General features: G+C 38.3%; 1 protein-coding gene across 1 annotated transcript; it reads left to right on the forward strand.

The window, feature by feature from the left end:
* The first annotated feature begins 235 nt into the window (after positions 1-235).
* On the forward strand, positions 236-19,888 carry LOC139137924 (uncharacterized). Its single transcript, XM_070706170.1, has 8 exons — positions 236-372; positions 10,620-10,701; positions 11,081-11,269; positions 13,015-13,236; positions 14,008-14,154; positions 15,711-15,983; positions 18,308-18,385; positions 18,553-19,888. Exons 1-8 carry the CDS (start codon positions 283-285, stop codon positions 18,699-18,701), a joined length of 1,230 nt encoding a protein of 409 aa, XP_070562271.1. The 5' UTR covers positions 236-282; the 3' UTR covers positions 18,702-19,888.
* Positions 19,889-20,390: the final 502 nt, after the last annotated feature.

Raw genomic sequence — 20,390 nt, forward strand, 5'->3', positions numbered from 1 at the left:
TTATAGCAATTGAGTCTATACGTCTTTCTTTTTTTGTCCAGATCTGTACATGTTTGTTTTGTGTCTGTATCTTTTTTGTACTATTATTCGTGCTTCTCATATTGTGTAACTGGTTCAAATTTGCCAATGCGGTAATTTGCCGAGAGGGAACACCTTTTGACCTCGACAAAAATGTCCAATACGTAAGGGAACAGGTTACCTGTCAGATTAGATTAAAACGTCCTATCTGGCATAAATACACCGTACACGTTGATGGTGTGGTCCTGACAAACTTAAACGAAAATGAGGCCTCTCATGGTGTTCCTTGCCACTGCAGTAGCAATTTGCTGCTTTCACAGTGTATCAGGAAGTCGAGGTGGTTATGCTTCTGAGGTAAGAAGGTTTTGTCGTGTTCATTAGCAGCACAGTGGATAAAGACTTAGAAGATGAACACGAAAGACATGGACAGAAAATCACAACGGTTCTCCTTATCAGACATGAAGTGACTGTGCTTCCATGTTGACAAAAACAAACACAGCTTAGCATACACCGACATACATCAGGTTTGGACCTCATGTATAAGATTTGTAATGAAATCTTACTTGGCATGCATTGAAAAATCAATTCTCTCCACAGGTCATAGACGAAATTATCTGTTGGTAATCAGCAGAGGGGTAACTTTCCACACTTTTACAGTTGTGTGCAGTCGTTCTTTTGCGCACTGAACGACACTTTGTCAGTATTCCATGGTTTTTGATATCAAAGGTAAAAAGGAGCAACTTTGTCTCTGTAATTACAAAGGGAATGAAACAACAAGTTTCTGTGGTAAATACAATCAGAAGTTCAACCACATTTAAGACTGCCATTATCACAATCTTTAGGAGTTTACCAAAAGCACATGTTCCAGTGTCGTATCAGCATGAGTGTCATTTTGTCACGTGTCAGATACGTGACGAGGTCTGGTGTCTGGCGAAGCACAAATGACACGAATGCTGATAACACAAGGAATAAGCAATTTACCATATTGCAATTCCAAGATTGTTTACAAACGATGATAGAAACCCGAAATTCGGCTCAACTTTAATTCCCCCATGCGCATAAATATGCAAATATACTTGTAAACAGGCTTCATTCAAGAATTACATTACTATGCCGTTTCTGAAGAAGTCACCACAACATTGTGGAGGCATCAAGAGCTGGTGGCTAGAGCAGTGGACGCACGATCACAGGATGGTGAGTTCGAGCCCCGGCATAGCTATGGTATTGTGTCCTTGAGCAAGGTACTTTATTCCTCGTTGCTTCAGCCGGCCGCACACGAGAGAATTAGCTGAGCAAAAATCCTCGCGAGGAAAATTGCTCAGCAAACTTCTCTCCGTGTGCGGTCGATTTTTTGCGCGTTGCATCACTCTTTTGCGCGTTGAGTAAAATATCCAACATGTTTGATACTTTTTTCCTCGCGAGGAAATTACTCACCGTGTGCGCTCGACTGAGTAATTTTACTCAGGACTTTCTACCTACGCGCATGCGTGGAATCACATGACAGTACAAAATGGCTGCCCCTATGGAAAACGATAGTTATATTAATGATGCAGTTATTGAGGATAAATTAGTTGAAATCTGGTCAAGTTATCCCGCCTTATACGACGTTAGATCACCCGATTTTAAGAATAGAGACAAAAAAGAACATGCACTTGTAGCGATAGGGACGAAGCTTGGAAAAATAGGTAAAAATGGGAGATTCGCATATTTGTGTTCTTTCAAGTCAAACATATAACTCCGCTCCGGAGATTGAGAGTTCCTCTCCCCTAAAAATTCCCTCATTTGTTAGTCTCGTCGTGCCGCGCTTGCGCGACTTTTATGTTGATAAACATCTATTTTAGTACACCTAGAACTTCTCGGTTTCTATCGGGGTGAGATAGTAACTATCCAACCTTACTCTATGCAACCCCGTTTATATATCAATTCTGTCGAAAATCTGTGTACGGTTGTGTGTAGATTCCCAAGTATGCTCGAGCGATCAGAGTAACCGCGGGCTAAATACACGAAAATCACGATCAATGTGATTTTAACATAATGTAATCCCTTTTCAATATTTAGCAGATATTTAAATTAGATCAATGGATCTTTTTATTGCGTCTTAGTTTTGGCAAGTTCGTTTTTGCGTATAGAAAGGCCACTGGTTTAGTGAGGCATCTTGGGATATGTTTTCAAGGGGGACACCCTCACGAAGCGTGCGCCGCACGACGAAACTTATAAGCTGATTAAACATATGCGAAGACCGTCACAAAATAATTTGAATAATAATAAAGGCACAGCGATATGGTAATTAGCATAACAGGGGCAGGTAAGTATCTTCGGTGGGGAGGGGTCACTTTTTCTTTTTAATTTTATTATGGCGGCGAAGCACTTTGTCACCTGTTACAAAAATGCTAAATGGGGCCAATACTCTATTGTTGTATGGCGCCTTTCATTTCGATACTGTGGCATTCATAGGCAATTATGTGATTTTCAGAAAAAGGGGAACATAAACAGAAAAGAAATAGGAAAAAAACCAAACATGAATTTTAGCAAATATTTTTTTTATATTTAGGCTATCCCCATCGTCGTACACCACGCCCTCTTCGGCGAGTCTTATCACCCAGCGCCGGAAAAGGATTTTTTGCGTAGGTAAGGGGAGAACCATTTGATTTCCGGGGGGGGTATGGAGGAAGAGGGTATGGGAGCAAATTTTTTTTTCCTGTCAGAGTGACAGCAATTTTTTTTTCTACTGTCAGACCTGCATCAATTTTTTTTTTCCAAATGGGTAGCAGTGCAAATTTTTTTTTATCGGTCATCAAGTTTGTAATGCGTTGTATATAGGGAGCCGTCATTATTTACGGCCTGAAACTCCGAAATTTCAAGTGACCCCCCGCCCTTCGCCAACCCATGATGAATTTGAGTACCTCCCTCTCTAACTCTGAAATTTGACCGATCAGCCACTTAGAAAAGTTAAATACCAATACATGTAATTGTAAAATTCACAAAATACAGCAACAGTAAAGACTATCAAATCCTGAAGTACCCTGCTAGACTATCATCAGTTATCTCATGATGGTTCAAAAAAGGTGAACACATCAAAATGAAATTCAAAGTCACAATAAAATAAAGATATAAAAGATCACGCAGTATCTAATCATATAGTACATTGTTTAATTTGGATGGATATTATGACAGGGTTTTCACTAGGATATCTGACCGGGCAGAATTTGAAAGTACAGGGGGAGAACATGAGAGAGGCTTAGGGGGAAAGTGTCACAGGGGCTTTCTCCTATCTTGCATGGAAATGTTTAAGATATTGATGTGTGCAATGGTGCAGTCTGGTGCAATCTGTGAGTTTTTTTAATTTGTTTAATAAGTGAAACTGTTAGAATACCCCAAGGGGGAGAGCAAAAACGAGAGGGGGGGTTCCCCCTCTCGTATTGGAAATTTTGAGAAATTGATGTGTTTAATGGTGCAATCTGAGAGGAGTTTCAGTTTATTTTGCACTCAGTAAAACTGTTTGAAAATGACATTGAACACTGATATTTTTTACATTTTTTGCATGATCAGTTTTTGAGTCACAATATTCAACAACCAAACAATGACAATACAATTTGTGAAAAACAGTTCTGTTTGCCAGAGACTGAAGACAAATGAATATACAGGAACGTAAAATCTGTGACCTTCTTGTGTCATTTCTCCAGCTGCCAGCTTCTAATGAAAAGCCTGAATATGGTATGTTTGCGATCCGGTGTTTGTGGTCAGAAAAACAAGGCTCACACATTGTATTTCATTATATTTGTTCCTCAATTTTTCATTGTCTTGTGTTTTAAATTTTCACAATTTACAGAAGTCAAATAGTCCCCTTTAGATAGTGCCTATGCCATTGAGATATTGCAACAGAAATCCTGAAATATGATTTCTTGGGTCAGAAAAGGGAAGGAAAACATTGAGTGTACTGAGGTATAAAGTAGACCTATGTAGTGCATGTTTATATCATAAGTGCTGGGAAAAGAAACATAAGAATTGCTTGTGGTAAAACATTTGCGCCGCCTATGGCGGCGCGCCGGCAAAGAATACATGAGAATAAGGTTTCCAAATTATGCTTATTTCTGGTGCATTGTGACAATTTTTTTTTCTCTTCTGTCTGTTATGACAATTTTTTTTTCTCAGGCCATGACAGGATCAATTTTTTTTTCTTCTCTCTCACCTGGTGACAAATTTTTTTTTCTCAAAATCCTCCATATCCCCCCAGAAATCAAATGGTTCCCCCTAAGCGGAGCGAAAATTATTGCTCTGGCTCGCGAGAATGATTTATCTCATAAAGATCAGGATAAAATCTGAATGTTTCGCCTTTTTGATTTATCAAGTAAGGGTGGGTGGAGAGAAGGAAAAGCATGTTTGCAGGAAGTATATTTTACTTTTATAAATTAGTTATTGCTTCTCTCATTTTAATAAAAAATAATTTTTTAAACAATTGGCCGAAATGTCAATTTGAATCAGAAACCAATTGGTGTGTACAATAATTAAAGGGGAAATTTACCCTGAAAATTAATTTCAACTAATTTATCCTCAATAACTGCATCATTAATATAACCACCGTCCCGTGGAGGGACGGTGATATAACTATCGTTTTCCATAGGGGCAGCCATTTTGTACTGTCATGTGATTCCACGCATGCGCGTAGGTAGAAAGTCCTGAGTAAAATTACTCAGTCGAGCGCACACGGTGAGTAATTTTCCTCGCGAGGAAAAAAATATCAAACATGTTGGATATTTTACTCAACGCGCAAAAGAGTGATGCAACGCACAAAAAATCGACCGCACACGGGGAGAAGTTTGCTGAGCAATTTTCCTCGCGAGGATTTTTGCTCAGCTAATTTCTCTCGTGTGCGGCCGGCTGAAAGCCGGCCGCACACGAGAGAAATTAGCTGAGCAAAACAGTGGTTGTAGTGTGTGCGTTTAGCTCTGCTGCGCTGATTGGCTGCACATGTGAGCTGTTGTTTGCTCCAAGGGAGTTGAGTGGTATCAAAGGTCCAGTGACCAGGGGTAATAATAATTGTAAAGCGTCTTGATCACATGTACTTGTGGATATGTGAGCGATAAAGAACCAATTATTATTATTATTATTATTACAAAATTAAACGAGAATTCCTCTTTGAACACAGTAATAAAAGATAAACGGGACTCAAAAAGAAGAGTTGAAGGGTTTATACTTGTTAAGGTGTGGTATATTTATGTCATTACAATCGTTATTGGCCCACAATTTTCCTCCGCTTCAAAACTCCCGATTTCGACTGCATCCGATCGTCATGGTGGTACAGAGCCGAAAGTGTTAAGAGTTGCCATGTCAACACGTGTCGCGCGCGCAGTCTCTGCCAATTAACGCCAAGCTAACTACGCATGTTGAGGTAAATAGTAGGCTACTGTGTGGCTCTTAAATGTTCACAGGAATTTATACAAAAATGACAAGAACTTCATAATAAATGCCGTTACAGTGCGAGATAAAAGATTACACGTACTACTATTGTATTTAGCCTGCAAAGCATCTGGTATGCTGTCAAAATTTTTGAAGGCAACATCGCAATGAGTCAGGATGGAGAGAGTCAGCCATTTTGTTTGTTTACTTTTTTTACTTTCAAGCTGCAAATGTACATGTAGATTCGGAATACTCAAAAACTGATGACGTTTATTGTGAATGTCTTAACATTGACGTAAAATATCATTGCTGATTTATTGTAAGTTAAAGCCCCAGTAATGGTAACTTTCGATGATTTTTTTCATTATTTCTATTTTGTAAATCAATTGCAACTTCTCGTTCTACTCCCAAAAGAATGTTGAAACACCATTTATTTTGCTTGTCAACTTAGCGTCTATATGTGTAAAATGCATGGTTATTGTTTACATTTGAATTCTAGTCCGGACCAGAAGTCAGTTTTCTACAATAACAATGCACTTTACAACCATTACATAGGGGCTGAGTTGACAAGCTGGATACTGTGTATTTCAACATTCTTTGGGGAGAAGAACAAGGAATTATGGTTCACATTCAATAAAAATGGTGAAATTATCATCAAAAGTTAGCATTAGTGGGGCTGTAAACGTTACCAGGACAGAGCGATATGGGAATAGGTATATGATAATTATCAAGTTTTGAAATTAGTAAAATTACCGATCAAGGGTACTAATGTAATTGTTCATATTTGTTTCAAGGTATTTCTGTATAGCCATTTCCCCATTTGTAGAGAGCATCGATACGAGTTTATATTTTACTTTTTAAAAAATGAGTTACATTTTCATGGAACCTCAGACCGATTACTGGCGCACAGACAACAGAGCTAACAAATTTTGAAAATTCTTGAAACACTGAGTCTCAGTCATAGGTGTGATTTTCCTGTCAAGGTTTAGTCACATTGTTACATCGTGGATGTAATTTTACCATTTGTGAGTTGATAAACTGAAAATTGCGAAGTTTTCGACCAAATCACCCACAACATAATATTGCCATGAAATGGTGTCCTCCGCGTGAGTTGTCAGCTAACCGACCACGATCGATCTAGCGTAGACTCTAAACCGAGTGTGTTTGGCCTCGGAGTTATTTTTGCCTTCGCCACACTCCAGGCAAAAAGAACTCCGAGGCAAAAACACCCCGTTTAGATTCTAGGCTACGATCCACCATGCTTAAAAGTAGAATCTCCAAACGCCAATTTTCACTATGACGATTTTTTCCTCTCCGGATACTGAAATTACATTTAGCATAACCATCAAGCAGCCACCAGATCTATACGCTGACGTTTTAGTATGTTTGCTGGTTGCAATATGGGCACGATACTCCAGTGTTCGAAATAACGCCTGTCCGGCAGTCCGAGACTGGCTATTTTTCCACCGGACTGGTAAAATAAAAAAGTTACCTGTCCGTCGGACAGGTTGAATTCACCGTGGGGTCGACAATTAACTTTGGCCGATCATACTTCATAGACCATTATGTGACACTGGCCGTTCTGCATAGCGCCGCCAACCCTATCTTTGGCCCCCTCCTCAGTTCATGTATTGCAAGTAAGAAACAAGCCGATTGTACAAAATGACGTGTGACCTTGAAAATCAACCAATCAAAGTAGATTTTGCATGAGTTTCAAAGTACTGTGGCAATCGACAATAACACGTAATTGCGCGGCGTTAAGTTTTGAGGAATTATGATCCGCTATTATCTAGGCCTACCAACTCTCTCGGCTAAACGAAGAACACCAGAGGAAACCTTACGGGCAAACAGGGAGTATGATGCCACGAAACGTAAGAGAACAATCGTTCAGTCATGGAAAATTGACTTTAAAATTGGTTAGTCACCGACGATAGTGCCCACGAGCAGAAGTTGTACTGCAAATTATGCACAACTGTGTACGCGCCCATTCATGCCATTGCCAAGTACAAAAAATACTCGAATGGTTCATTCGTGAGAGGCTCTACAAATCTCAGACACGAGGCTCTGAAAACACATGAAACTTCAGAGGGGTATAAATATGTACCTCGATGCAAAAAATGCTGCTCCAGGTGACTCGGTAGTGAAAAAGATACTGCAATCGATGAACACTGAAACATTTGATAAGCTGTCTATAAAACTATTCAGAAACGCTCATGCTCATGCAACACTGTGTACATTGTGTACCTGTTTTCTCCCAGACTCATGACTTTAAATATATGATTGTATTCTGTTATACATGGAAACTGACAATACGCATTGTGAAAACAAAGTAAAGTACTCACGTATTGTGCAGTATGTACCTTGCAATTGATGTTTGTTTATAAATAAAGTTTATTTAAAGAGAAAGATGATTCCATCCCATCTTCATTTGTTCACAGACAAGGTAATAGCCTATTACAGTATAGGTAACTCTTAGTTTTATTTAATTGCGTTTAATTGCAAGGCATAATATCAGGACTGGCAAGTTTTTGGCAGGACAGGCAACTTTTTAAAGTTACCAGTCCTGTTGACTGGTTGATATTTTCCACGAATTTCGAACACTGTTTATTCCAATATGACCAGGTGCACCTCGAAAGTGAAAGACTTAAACTTGTGCTCACACTTTTCTCAGAGAATCTTTCAACCGTTCTCTTTCCAAATCAGTAATAAAATAGGGGGTCACCGTGCAAAGTTTGGAACAAGCGAAACAAATCACCAAATATTTAGCAATAGTTGAAATTCGAAATGGCCGCTATCCCTGTGTTAGCTCTATGGGGAAAAGTAAATTTTAAGTAAATATTGGATTTTCGAAAAACTAAGCCGTTGACAGTTTTAATTCCCTTTCTCAAAGAGCTTTAAAATGAGCCCCACAAGTGGTAGATCAGAAAAGGATTGTAGAAATTTGAGTGTCCGAGTATCTGTCCCCAAGGCACGTTCTACCTTAAAGTGCAATAGCCCATAGGTGTCTACCAAAGTGTTGTTGAGCAGATATCGATGGGCATTTCATTAGAAATCATGCTGACTGACAGATAGAAAAACAGCAGTTGAAATAGCAAACAAAAATCCCAATCTGTGCACAATCAAGCACTTTTCGTAGAACTGTTTTTCTCTCATCTGATGTCAATAGACTTCTTCTCGAACGATCTGTTTATTTTCTATGCATTGTTTTGTTGTCTATACTATCGATATCATTGTTGCAATCGCTCAGCGTAATCACCGTCACCGATTTGTGATATTACACAACTCAGGTTAAGGGTGAGTCACCGATCGGTCATTTTATCTAGAGTTGGGTCATTGAACTTAAATTGATTGGCCAACGAGATACCAGTATTACAGTTGATGCTACGCTCCGCATGAAAAGTGTTCTTCGTATACCATCGCTTTGACAAAACAGCTTCAGGCAGAATAATCTTTTCCTCAGTCAGATATAACAGTTCAATAAAGTTGGTTCCAAATATGCCAAAAGTTAGCTGCGTTTGGGATGCAAATTGACTTCGAACTCAAATAGCAAAATGTCCCGGATAATGCGACAGGTGACGACAATATACAATCACAACGCTCCCCGAAACGAGGGCATATTACTGTCTCTATACAGACAGCTTTTCAATGCACCGACGCCAAGCGTTATGTTAGCATACATAACGACGATGCCAATATCAAGAATAAAATTATTGGCAATTATTACATGCCTCGATGTGAGTGCAAATCAGTGCAATGATTTGAATAGGAACATGCGGGGGAGTTAGCGGGCAGTGTGAACGATATACGGACCGGTTTCCATAGTTACCAGTCGGGTGAAGCCCTTCGACGTCAAGGTAGACTCTGAACGCCAGATGTAAAATATCCATGCGCGGACTGCTATTTTGACTTTCGTTAAAAATTTTTTGATGCTGATCGATAATGGTAAAATTGTTTGAGAGTACCCGGCCTGTAACTAAATATCATATAGCGTTTACTGAGTAGAGGCATGTAATAAAAGTATTATTGCCTGATTACATGGGTGTATGTGCCATCGCAGCAGTAGACAATTTGACCTCCTGGCGTCGGGTAAATTGTCATCGGCTCTCGGGCTCTTAAACCCATGTATTCAGGCAACAATATATAAGATACACTGACAAGGTGACAGGTGATGATAAATTGCTCCATTCTGCATAAGACATGTAACTGCTACAGACGTTACGTTCATTTCGATTGTGGAAAGACCATCACATAAAACGATCATGACTCACTGAAGGAGTGTATGTCAGTTCCGACGATGGAAACGCTTTAATTTTTCACCTAGTAATAAACAAGATCCAATTAACACGTTTTTCAAACGATGTCTGCTCCTGAACCATCGCTCGAGTTCTTCTCCAGGGAAGTTCAAATGCTGGCAATATATTGGAGGGGTCTTCCCAGTTATCATACATGCACGGGTGCATATATTCGGACTCCCAAACTTGTACAATTCTCCTCTAATCTACCACTTAGTAGGGGCTCATTTTAAAGCTGTTGGAGAAGGAAACTTTGATCGTCTAGCTTTTACGAAAGTCGAAAAGTATTTTTCTCCATAGAGTTATTAAAACACAAAGATGGCGGCCATTTGAATCTTAGACATCGGTAATAAAGTTTAGGTTATTTGTTACTCCAGTACCAAACTTTGCACAGTGACCTCTGATTTTTGTCTTTGATTCGGTCAGAGAAAGTCGAGGAAAGTTTGAGTAAAAGTTTAAGTCTTTAACTTTCGAGGCACATACTACCTTAACAGAAATGCAGTGTGGGATTGTGATGGGGCTAAACAGCGCGACAGCTTTTTGAGTATTTTTAATAATGTTATCAACTTGAAAGGCTCAATGTTAGGCATTTTCTGTAAATTATTGGTGAACGGATGGATTAAAAAAAATTTCGTAGTAGTTTCAAAAAAAAAATTTTCCAGTAGGGCTACATCTGCCGTCATAGCGTTTGTTTCGACCAATTACATCATCTAAACATCCAATGATAAGGACTTCTGATCAACTGTTCAGGCGAAATATCACTCATAGACTGCGACCAGGTTTAGCTCCCACTGTGTTTTACCCCTGTCGAAGATGACTTATTCAAATATCGCGCATGCATTTACCTTAGTTGATAGGAAACTTACTTGTGACACCTGATGAGAATGGACGGTTGTTTCTTCTCTCTTTCAGGGTTACCGTGACACAAGACCGGCAAAGCTGTCCAGGAAGGATTTGACTGTATACAACTTCAAACGTATGCTGCGGTTGCGAGGTTCGTGAAAAACTCAGACTGTTACACTTATACGTCGACAGAATGAGTGACAGTTTCCTAAACCTATGGTTGTCATCGCTCATCTTATGAACTGAGACGTACAATAAAAGAGAAGAAAAGTTCTATTGTACTGTAAGACAATTGTAATTTTGAGATCTGACAGACTCTGGACTAGTCTATTATACGGCTGCCCATTATTCACTCTCTATCTCTCCCGATCTCTCTATCACTGTCTTTCGCTATTTGGTTCAGGTAAAATTTTAATTTTTAGACATGAATAATCTTGAACGATGTTCAGTGTGAGAGGAGTCTCACCAGAATTTCCTTATACACAAAAGGATGCGATAACAAGGGTGTTTATGATCATTTCCATGTCCAGGTAACGGGGCGTTCCACGATGCCTCGGGATGCGCATCTTGGTACCCTGACTTCCCCTACCGCTGTGCGGACGGCAAGACTTGTATTCCCGCAAGTAAAATATGCGATGGCCGTGCTCTCTGCAGGGACGGTAGCGATGAAGAAGACTGTCCTGGCGACGTTGGAGACAACGATGAAGCTATTGATAATGGTTAGTAGATTGAACTCCTTTTGTGTATAAGAAGCGTAATTTAAAACAGCCAGTCTCTCCTGCATTTATAAAATGGAATGGTTAAATTTTAGCTATATGCTGATCCACTTTTTCGACGTCTATATAATCGAGTAATTATACCGATGATGTTCTTAGCAGTACATTGAATAATTGAAGAATTTTCATGGTAATAGACATAATTTTTTGTTTAACAAGAAACGACTCGTTGTTCGGGCACCGAATGCTATTGCACGATAAGTGCGTTTTAAGCGAACCTGTGGTCAGACCATCGTTACGCACACGGAAAAATATTCTCCGTGGTAACAGTATCTACTGTATAAGCACACACGCGAAGACAGCAACAGATCCTACGTATATTATGTTATCTGTCCTTTCATCTTTAAATGATGAACGTACAGTTTCTCTTTTAGCAGTAATTTTAGAAAATTTTGATCTAAAACGTTTCACTGTCTTCGCATGTCTTTTCATTATGTAACTACTTTCACTGTTTATATATATATATATATATATATATATATATATATATATATATATATATATGTATATATATATATATATATATATATATATATATATATATATATATATATATATATATATATGAAAATTTTATGAAAAGAAACACGCTAACACTCCGGTTATTTCGTCTAAACTTCGACGTATTTCTTGCATATGACGTTTCGCTCTATAGTTAGAGCTTTTTCAGGATCATCTATAGAGATAAAATACAGAGATCTCAGTAGTTTTGCAAAATTGCAGGATAAAAGTAAAATTTATTGATTTAGGGTACATAGAAGTTCGACGAAGGTTTTCGGAACTTCCAAAAAATTCATCGCATGTGTAGAAGACTTAGTTTGTAAACCGACGTGAATGATGCAATGACGCTTTACAGGCATTCGTAAATGAGCGTGGGGAAATGTTTACTGTCTGATGTTTAAAGGGAAACAGTCGTCGGAACTGCGCTCAACGGTCGTATGGGACCCATACGACCAATGTAAACACTCAATCCAAGCTTCGATGTTGATTGATGAAAGTTAAATCATGTCTGTCATAATCTACATCTATAATTTAAATGTTGCAGCTATCATGATGTGGTTCATCTAGATATCGTGCACGAAATACATTTTCTGTAAACAAGAAACTCGCACAGGCTCAGTTCCGACGACTGTTTGCCTTTAATCCCTATGCGCCGAGAGGTTTTTAAATTTGTTTGCGAAGTTTGTCATCTTGTTTATTAACATGTATGATGCCTATGTGATTGAAACATCGTCATTATGCCGTGATCATTGTCGTTAAAATGTAATGCTACAGGGGTTTCTTTATTGTGACGTATCGTGGAAAGATGGTTATAAAGTGAAGTTTAGGTTTAGTTTATATTTCACCAATATACTGGCTTTTTTCGCAGCGTCTGCGATTTATTACATAAACTATATTATTGCTTTTGCATTTTATTTCGTTTCTGATAGAATAAGTGGCTTTGTCGGTTAGACTAAAGTGTTGTGTGTTTTCACTGTACTTGCAACGCCAAAGTGATCTACACTTCAAGTCGGATTTGTTACAGGATTCATGTTTACAGATGAAATTTTCGTTTTTCTAATAATTTACGATGATACGAAATGTCGTTTAAACCTTCCCCTGATCATCATCATCATCATCAACATCATTATCATCATCATTATCATCGTCATCCAGTGACGTGTGCAAGCTAATCAATGTTCTTGCAGGAGCTGCCGTTTACGATCCAATCGGATGTGCCGCCTGGTTTGCGGGTCACCCTTACAGATGCAGAGATGGTACTTTGTGCATTCGCGAGAAGAATATATGCGACGGACACAAGCTATGTGCCGACGGAAGTGACGAAATGGGTTGCGGAACTGACGTCAACGAGGAAGGTGATACTGTCGACGACAAAGACGGCGACGAGGGCGACACAGGCACTACCTCTAGTAAGTTTTGGCATCACAGAAATATCGTTCTAAAGCTTTTACCATTCAGCCATATGTGGCATAACCATGAAGTTATTCTATTCGGTTCTCGTAAACATTTGCATTTAAAATTAGTGAAATTGCCCTGTAATTACGAACACTGAAGTAATGCTCAAGCACTGTATCACTTTGTAACTTATTCACTCTTTTCTGTCCGTAAAATACAGTTTCTTGTCCTTCTCAAAACTTATGCCAAAATGCCTTGTATGTTCGACTTCTCAATGTCGACTTGTGTGTTTATATCCAGTAGTATTACTTACGGTAGTGTACGCCTCGAAAGTGAAATTCTTAAACTTTTGCTCAAACTTTCGTTAAGGAATCTTTCAACCATTCTCTTTCAAAATCAAGAATAAAAATCGGCGGTCACCGTGCAAATTTTGATACTAGAGAAATAAATTACCCAAGATTTACTGATATTTAAAATTCAAAATGGCCGCCATCCCTGTGTTAACTCCACGGAGAAAAATGAAATTTTTCACTTTCGAAAAACTAAGCCGGTGAAAAGTTTCTTACATCAAGCAGAAAAGAATGAAGTTTGAGAGGCCGAATATCTGTCCCCGAGGTGCGTTCTACCTTAGGAACAAAAAGTATGAAAAGATATCAAAAGTGACCGTTTTCCTTCATAAATGTCACGATCGCTCCCTAGTCAGTTTTTCTCTACCAGCGACTCGCGCACCATCGATGCCCGAATTGCTTATAATGTTAAATTAACCTGGTATTGCCTTTCTGCAGAAAAAGCGAAATATGACGCAGAAGGTTGCGCCATCTGGTTTGCCGACAGTCCCTACAGATGCGTCGATGGGTCTCTCTGTCTCGGCGAAGGCCAGCTTTGTGATGGTTTTGTCCATTGCGGGGACTTCAGCGATGAAGTCGATTGCGGTAAGTAAGAAAGCAGTTAGCCTATTCTAGCCATTCCATTCATTTCAGACTGTTCCAGTCGAGAGGTTCAATGCGTGCTATTTTTCATCTTTTTCCGTCTTTTCTGACTGTAAATTTCGAAGAAATATTTTGTTCTCACAGTTTGTGGATTCATTAGCGGAGTGTATATACTAGCCGGAATAACTTGGTCAGAGTTCATGCTTTTATCTCCAGGAGACGAAGGGAGAACTTAGGGGGACTTAGGGATAAAATGTTGATGTTACAAAGAGGACTTTAAAACGTGATGACTTTGAACTCGATCCTATATCAACAAAACTTTCTTTTCAGTTAAAATCAACCAAACACAAAATTGAATAGCGAAGGGGTCACCATGTTTCATGCAAATACTATTGAAGGGTCACTGTTTTCCATGCGGCGTCTTTTCAATGAAACATTGCCTCTGTATTTTTGCCAAGTCTCTTCAGGGCGCCGCTAATTATGATGATTTCAAATTTACTATGAATGAGCAAGGGGTATTAAAATTGTGGATTGTCAGTGGGGAATGCGAAGAAGAACAACCTGTAACTTTCTAATCTACAAGGGTTGTTTTGAAGGCATAGGTCACTTTGTGTCTTAAAGCCCAAATAGCTGCAAAGTTTATGCGTTATTTTCATGATTTCATTTTCAAACCAAAGTTGCTTCGTGTGAATGAGCTAACTTAAGGACAAGTATCGAAGTATCACTGCTCACTGTTTTTGACGATACCTACACGTTTTAAATAATAAACGGGTGCCGCACTTATTAAATGGCCCCCATCGAAAAGTACAAAATGCGGTTACATTTGCTGCACATTACACATCGTGATCATAAAAGAAACAAGCATGATGATTTACTTGAAAGGACAAAACACTATGGCCAACATTTTGTTTTTGTAATCTTTATTTTCTCTGTCATATGATTAGTTTTTGAAAGTGGCTGGAAATCTTAAATGAAGTTAAAATGTTTGAATTCACATGCCACTCTCTACACTTTACGACAGTGTTATACACTTTTTCAGTCTTTAAAGATCAATTAGCTGTAACTTTGGTCATTTGTAAAATTTTGTTTGTTCTCTGTATCATCTGCAGTTTCTGGTTTGAATATCTTAACCATGGAGAAATTCCTAATATTTAGCTCATAAATATACCCTATATGAGTATAATCTGCATCGTTATTGTTCAAATTTTGTATTCAGGTCCGGACTAGAATAAATTTATCAACAATAACAATGGTCATTTTATGTATATAGGCTGTGTTGGCAAGCAGGACACTGGGCATTGGTCATGATGATCGGATTATAGTAAAATTCTGTAGTTGATACATTGAAACAGAGTAGTGTAAAATTTGTCAAACGTTACTGCTAATGTCCCTTTTAATGGGTCTTATTCAAAGAAAACTCTTATATTAGGACTTTTTGATATCGGTTTATTACACATTCGTAGTTATTTGGACTTTAAGAAGAATATGGAACAAAAACAGAGAAATAGAAAGTGACATTGGGCTGGTGAATACAACTGACATGTATATTAATTGCCCAGGTTTTGGAGAGACCGACGCCAACGGATGCACTAAGCCGGATCAGCGTGGAAACAACGGTCTTGCCGAGATTTACGACCAGTTACGTGAAGCTCACAACTACTTTCGTTGTCTCCATGGGGTCCCGCCGCTAACCGATGGGAGTCAGCAGCTGACGAATGCGGGTCAAAAAGTCGCCAATGACAACGCCTTTAAGGGAAAACTCAAGCACAGCTCTTATCCTTATGGTGAAAATCTCGCTGTGTCAAGATTGTCATCGCTTGATAGCGCTTCAGGTGTGTCTATCCGGTCAAGATACTGCAGTCTTTTATAAACATGCTAAAGTTGTTAAAGCCCCCTTATAATATCTTTAACATTTAGTGCTGTATTATTTGGACGGTGTTCCATAAGGCAGAAATCTTTGCTTTTACTCTCTAAGAGTACATCAGAATACCAAGTACTGGCCTACGAAACAAGACAAATTGGGTTCAATGTTTGATTCTTTTGACGAACGAGCTCTCGCGTTGAATAAAGTTCGATTGTCAGTAACAACACTTCACCTCACACATTATACAGAACGTGTTGACACTTGAACTCTGGGCGTCATGACCTGATTTTTATGATTAGAACAAAGGTAACCAGGTGTTTCAGTACATAATGCAGTTGTCTGTGAATTTAAACTTTTGCCACATCTTTGCAAATTTGTAACTTGCTAATGTAAAAATGCTAAACGACTGTCATTGATATTTCACCATATTTCTTCAATGTACATAGCAGGTTTCATCAACCTTAATGAAGTCAATCAAGATATATCTCTAATTAGAAAAGTTCGTTGAATATGCAAATCAGTAATAAGATGTTTTACAAAATCAAAACTGACTTTTGTTAATATTATATCATAGTATACAATATACATAGCAAGTTTCATCAACTTTGGTCGCGTCAATCCAGATATACATCCCAAACTAGGAAATTTCGTTAAATATGCAAATTAGTAATTAGCTAAAATAAAAATGCTACATGACTCTAATAATGTTTTAACTTAGTATATTTAATGTTCATTGCAAGTTTTGTCAACTTTGGTCGAGTCAATCAAGATATATACCCATAATTAGTAAAGTTCATTAATGCGCAAATTAGAAATTGCTGAAGTAAAAATTCTTAATGACTTCCAGTAATGTAAATCATAGTATCTTCAATATATACATACCAAATTTCGTCAATTTAATCAAGTCAATTCAGATATATCTGTAATTGGGTTAGTTCATCCAAAATGCAAATTAGCCATTAGCTTTAATTTCATGTCTTTTCTGGCGGATAAATCTTTGTGGGATCAACATTTGTAACAAATCTCATCCAATTCTGTGCAGCCGTTTACCATTTTTCTTAAATTATTAATTACGCAAATGAGCATCAAAGATGCAAGCCACACCCATCAAAAACTAATTACTCCTTGCCATTCTTAAACAAAATCTATGTACTAAATCTTACTTGAATCTGTTCAGGCGTCCTTGAGATATCGTCTAAACAGACATACAGACCATAGACCCTGAAGCGAGAGTCTCTTTCCAGGGTCTATGCACAGCAACACACAGGCAGACAGACAGACAGACACCGTTACGACATTAGCTCACGTGTGTGAACACGTGAGCTAAAATGGCCGAATGGTATCGCCCAAGTTGCTTTGTGCAAAGTAGTAGTATATCACTGAGATTACTCATGCCGCTGTAAGCCTTTAAAGCTCATGTTTGTGAGATTTCCGTCTGTCTGTCTATTGGCACGATATCTCAAGAACGGCTCATCGGACGGGAATCAAAAATGTTGTAAAGATTCTTTTTTTAAGAAATGGCTAGAACTGTTGAGCGTTTGTTGGTGTGGCGTGCATTTTGAATGCTAATTTTGTACATTCAAATTATACAGAAGTCTCATTCTTTTTCACATTCACTGCATCAGATCTGACAAATCATGATACAAACATTGATCACACATATAACAATTTTCAAGTTTCACGTCCATGAATCGCTCACTGTGCACATTTAACGATCTCTCTTTAATCACGGATACGATGATAAACTTGCCATGTACTTTGATGATAAAGATGTAACAGCAGTGTAGAACTTATAGGAGTTCAATGTCAGCTAATCGCTGATTTGCAAATTTTGACCATATTTTTTCGATTGGGCGTAGACATCGATAATGATCTTGTACATAGAAATTTATGCAACGTTTCATGAAAGACAGCACTACACCATATTTGGTGAGTTGTGCGAGTGATGGTGATTACAACAAGACGTGGGCAGAAATGAAAGTCAAAGTTACTGGCAAGTATAGTGAAACATAATTGGAGCATTTTCAGTTCACATCTGGTTTTATCGTTTCTGCTGCTACTACAACCGCAGAGTTACTTTTCATTTATTATAAGCGTCTTAAAATTATCCTAAATTGTTTTAAGAACGGCAGCAGGTAAACTCTTTAACTATTCCACATTAGTGATGGGGGAACCCGACACATGAATATTTTTGAGTGGTAAATATTACAGCATTTAGATTCTAAATAGTGCGTAAAAAGTTACGTTTTAATATCCATAAGGTAACAAATATCTATAATCATGTTTTCACAGGGTATGGTTTTGTAAAGATGTGGCATGACGAAATCCAGTCATACAATTTCACGAACCCAAAGTTTAATTCAGCAATCGGTAAGTACCAACTTTTGCAAGGCTACGACCGAACCCAATCCTCTGTGACTATCTTCCATTATTATATAAAGCAACCACGTTACGTTGACAGACTTGTTACCAGAATTTTCACGGGTACTGTTTTACAACTTACCGCCAAACGTTTCTGTCGTTTATTTTATACACAGGGCACTTTACTCAGGTTGTATGGGCTAGCAGTCAAAATCTAGGCTGTGGCGTTGCCCAGATGAGTGGAAAAGTCTACGTGGCTTGTGAATACGATCCACCAGGCAACTATGCAAAGAAGCTCGAAGTCGACGTACCGCCACCCCTGTAAAATATCGAGTTGAGATACAGATGTAATCGACTTTCAAAAACGATACACAATTAGAAAAAAAAACCATGAAGATTAGAGGACAATTTTCAGACAGGGACAGCCAACCGACAGGTTTTGAGAAGTTGTGACTAGAGGTTTTTTATATGAAAAAAATGCTATTCTGACATATTTTTGACAAGATTTAAAATTTATCGGGAAGTGTTGCGGCCGTTTTGGTGACTACTGTTAAAACAAAGTTCTCGCAATCGCTCACTCATAACTTACAAAAACTCCTCACCACCACATGTCTTTGCTCTCCCCGGTAACTAACACCTGAAAACAATCGACCCATGTGACATGTCCACACGTTAGGTTGCTTCAAACTGCTGCAGCGTGAAAGACTGAAGTTTACACCCCATCTGTTCGCGACCCGCTGATACGAGTCAACTCCAAAAAATCGCTTGTGAAATTGTCGTTTTCATCGAAAGCTTTGTCGGTCGTCCCTGATCAAATTTCATTCAAACATTAATTGATTTCACTATCTCATTCTAGTGCAATGAAGCCATTGGCATCGACAGGTATGACATTGGCAGAGGAAAAACAAACGAAAATACAGACTAACGATTTAAACTGTAATTAGAGAAGAAATATATATAAGTTTTACATTAAAACGTAAAGATAAACTCTATACATAACAGCTATCAATAATCTATAAGAATCCTTTTTAGAAATCAGATCAATAAAAAAATCAGATTATTCGTCTCACATGAACAGTGTCAGAGTCAGATTGGCTCAAATACATTAACTTTCGTCTTTCCTCAATTTGGAGTTAAAATTATCTTCGGTACGTCTAACGGAAGACGGACACATATAAATTCATTTGGCATTTTGTTCAATTGCTGGTCAAACTGCACAGTCAAATATGCTCTGATGTGACCAACTTCATATATTAAAGGTATACAGTCACCTGTAACCTAAATATGCCAATATAGAGTCAAAGGGGTGTTCCTTTGTATTCAAAATTCTCATGTGAGGGCGCTGTTTTTAAAAAGCGGCCACCCGCTTGAATTGTGCTTAGAAATTGGTTAGATTTTCTCTTTCCATGATAACTGTGGCAAAATTGGAACAGGTGACAGTATACTTTTAACCCAGGGTACAAATATTGGATCAATAAACAATCGACATGCTCTCTCACAACGACTGGAACAAGTATATTTATCTGCTCGTCCAGATATGTGCACGTATGTTAATTCACCTGTCTTCCCCGCCTGTGTTCAATATCTGTGTCTTTCCGTGAGTCTGTTTCATGCATCACTTGTCTGTCTGTCTGTCTGTCCGTCTGTCTGCCTGTCTTGTATGTACGTTGTGTTTATATATAACACGATTGGAACTGACTTCGGATAATTGGATGTAGTAACGTTAGTTTAATCTGAAAATATAAGCTCAGCTGCTTTTCTTTTTTCCAATACAATTATTTTTATGGATAATTTGTAATATTGTAACTTTCAAACACTTTTGATGAATTTGAACAATTTAAAGATCAAATTCTCTCAAAGTAGTTCCATCGTGTTACATTCATGATTCAAACCAAGCTGATATATAGAAATATATATATATAAAACAAACTAATATTACAGAAATATCAAAAATATGTATGGAAAAGGAAAAAAGAAGAGCGGGCCACGCGAAATTAAATTGTCGGTCCTACCC

Source organism: Ptychodera flava, chromosome 8 (genome assembly GCF_041260155.1).
Source record: "Ptychodera flava strain L36383 chromosome 8, AS_Pfla_20210202, whole genome shotgun sequence".
NCBI classification, from domain to species: Eukaryota; Metazoa; Hemichordata; class Enteropneusta; family Ptychoderidae; genus Ptychodera; species Ptychodera flava.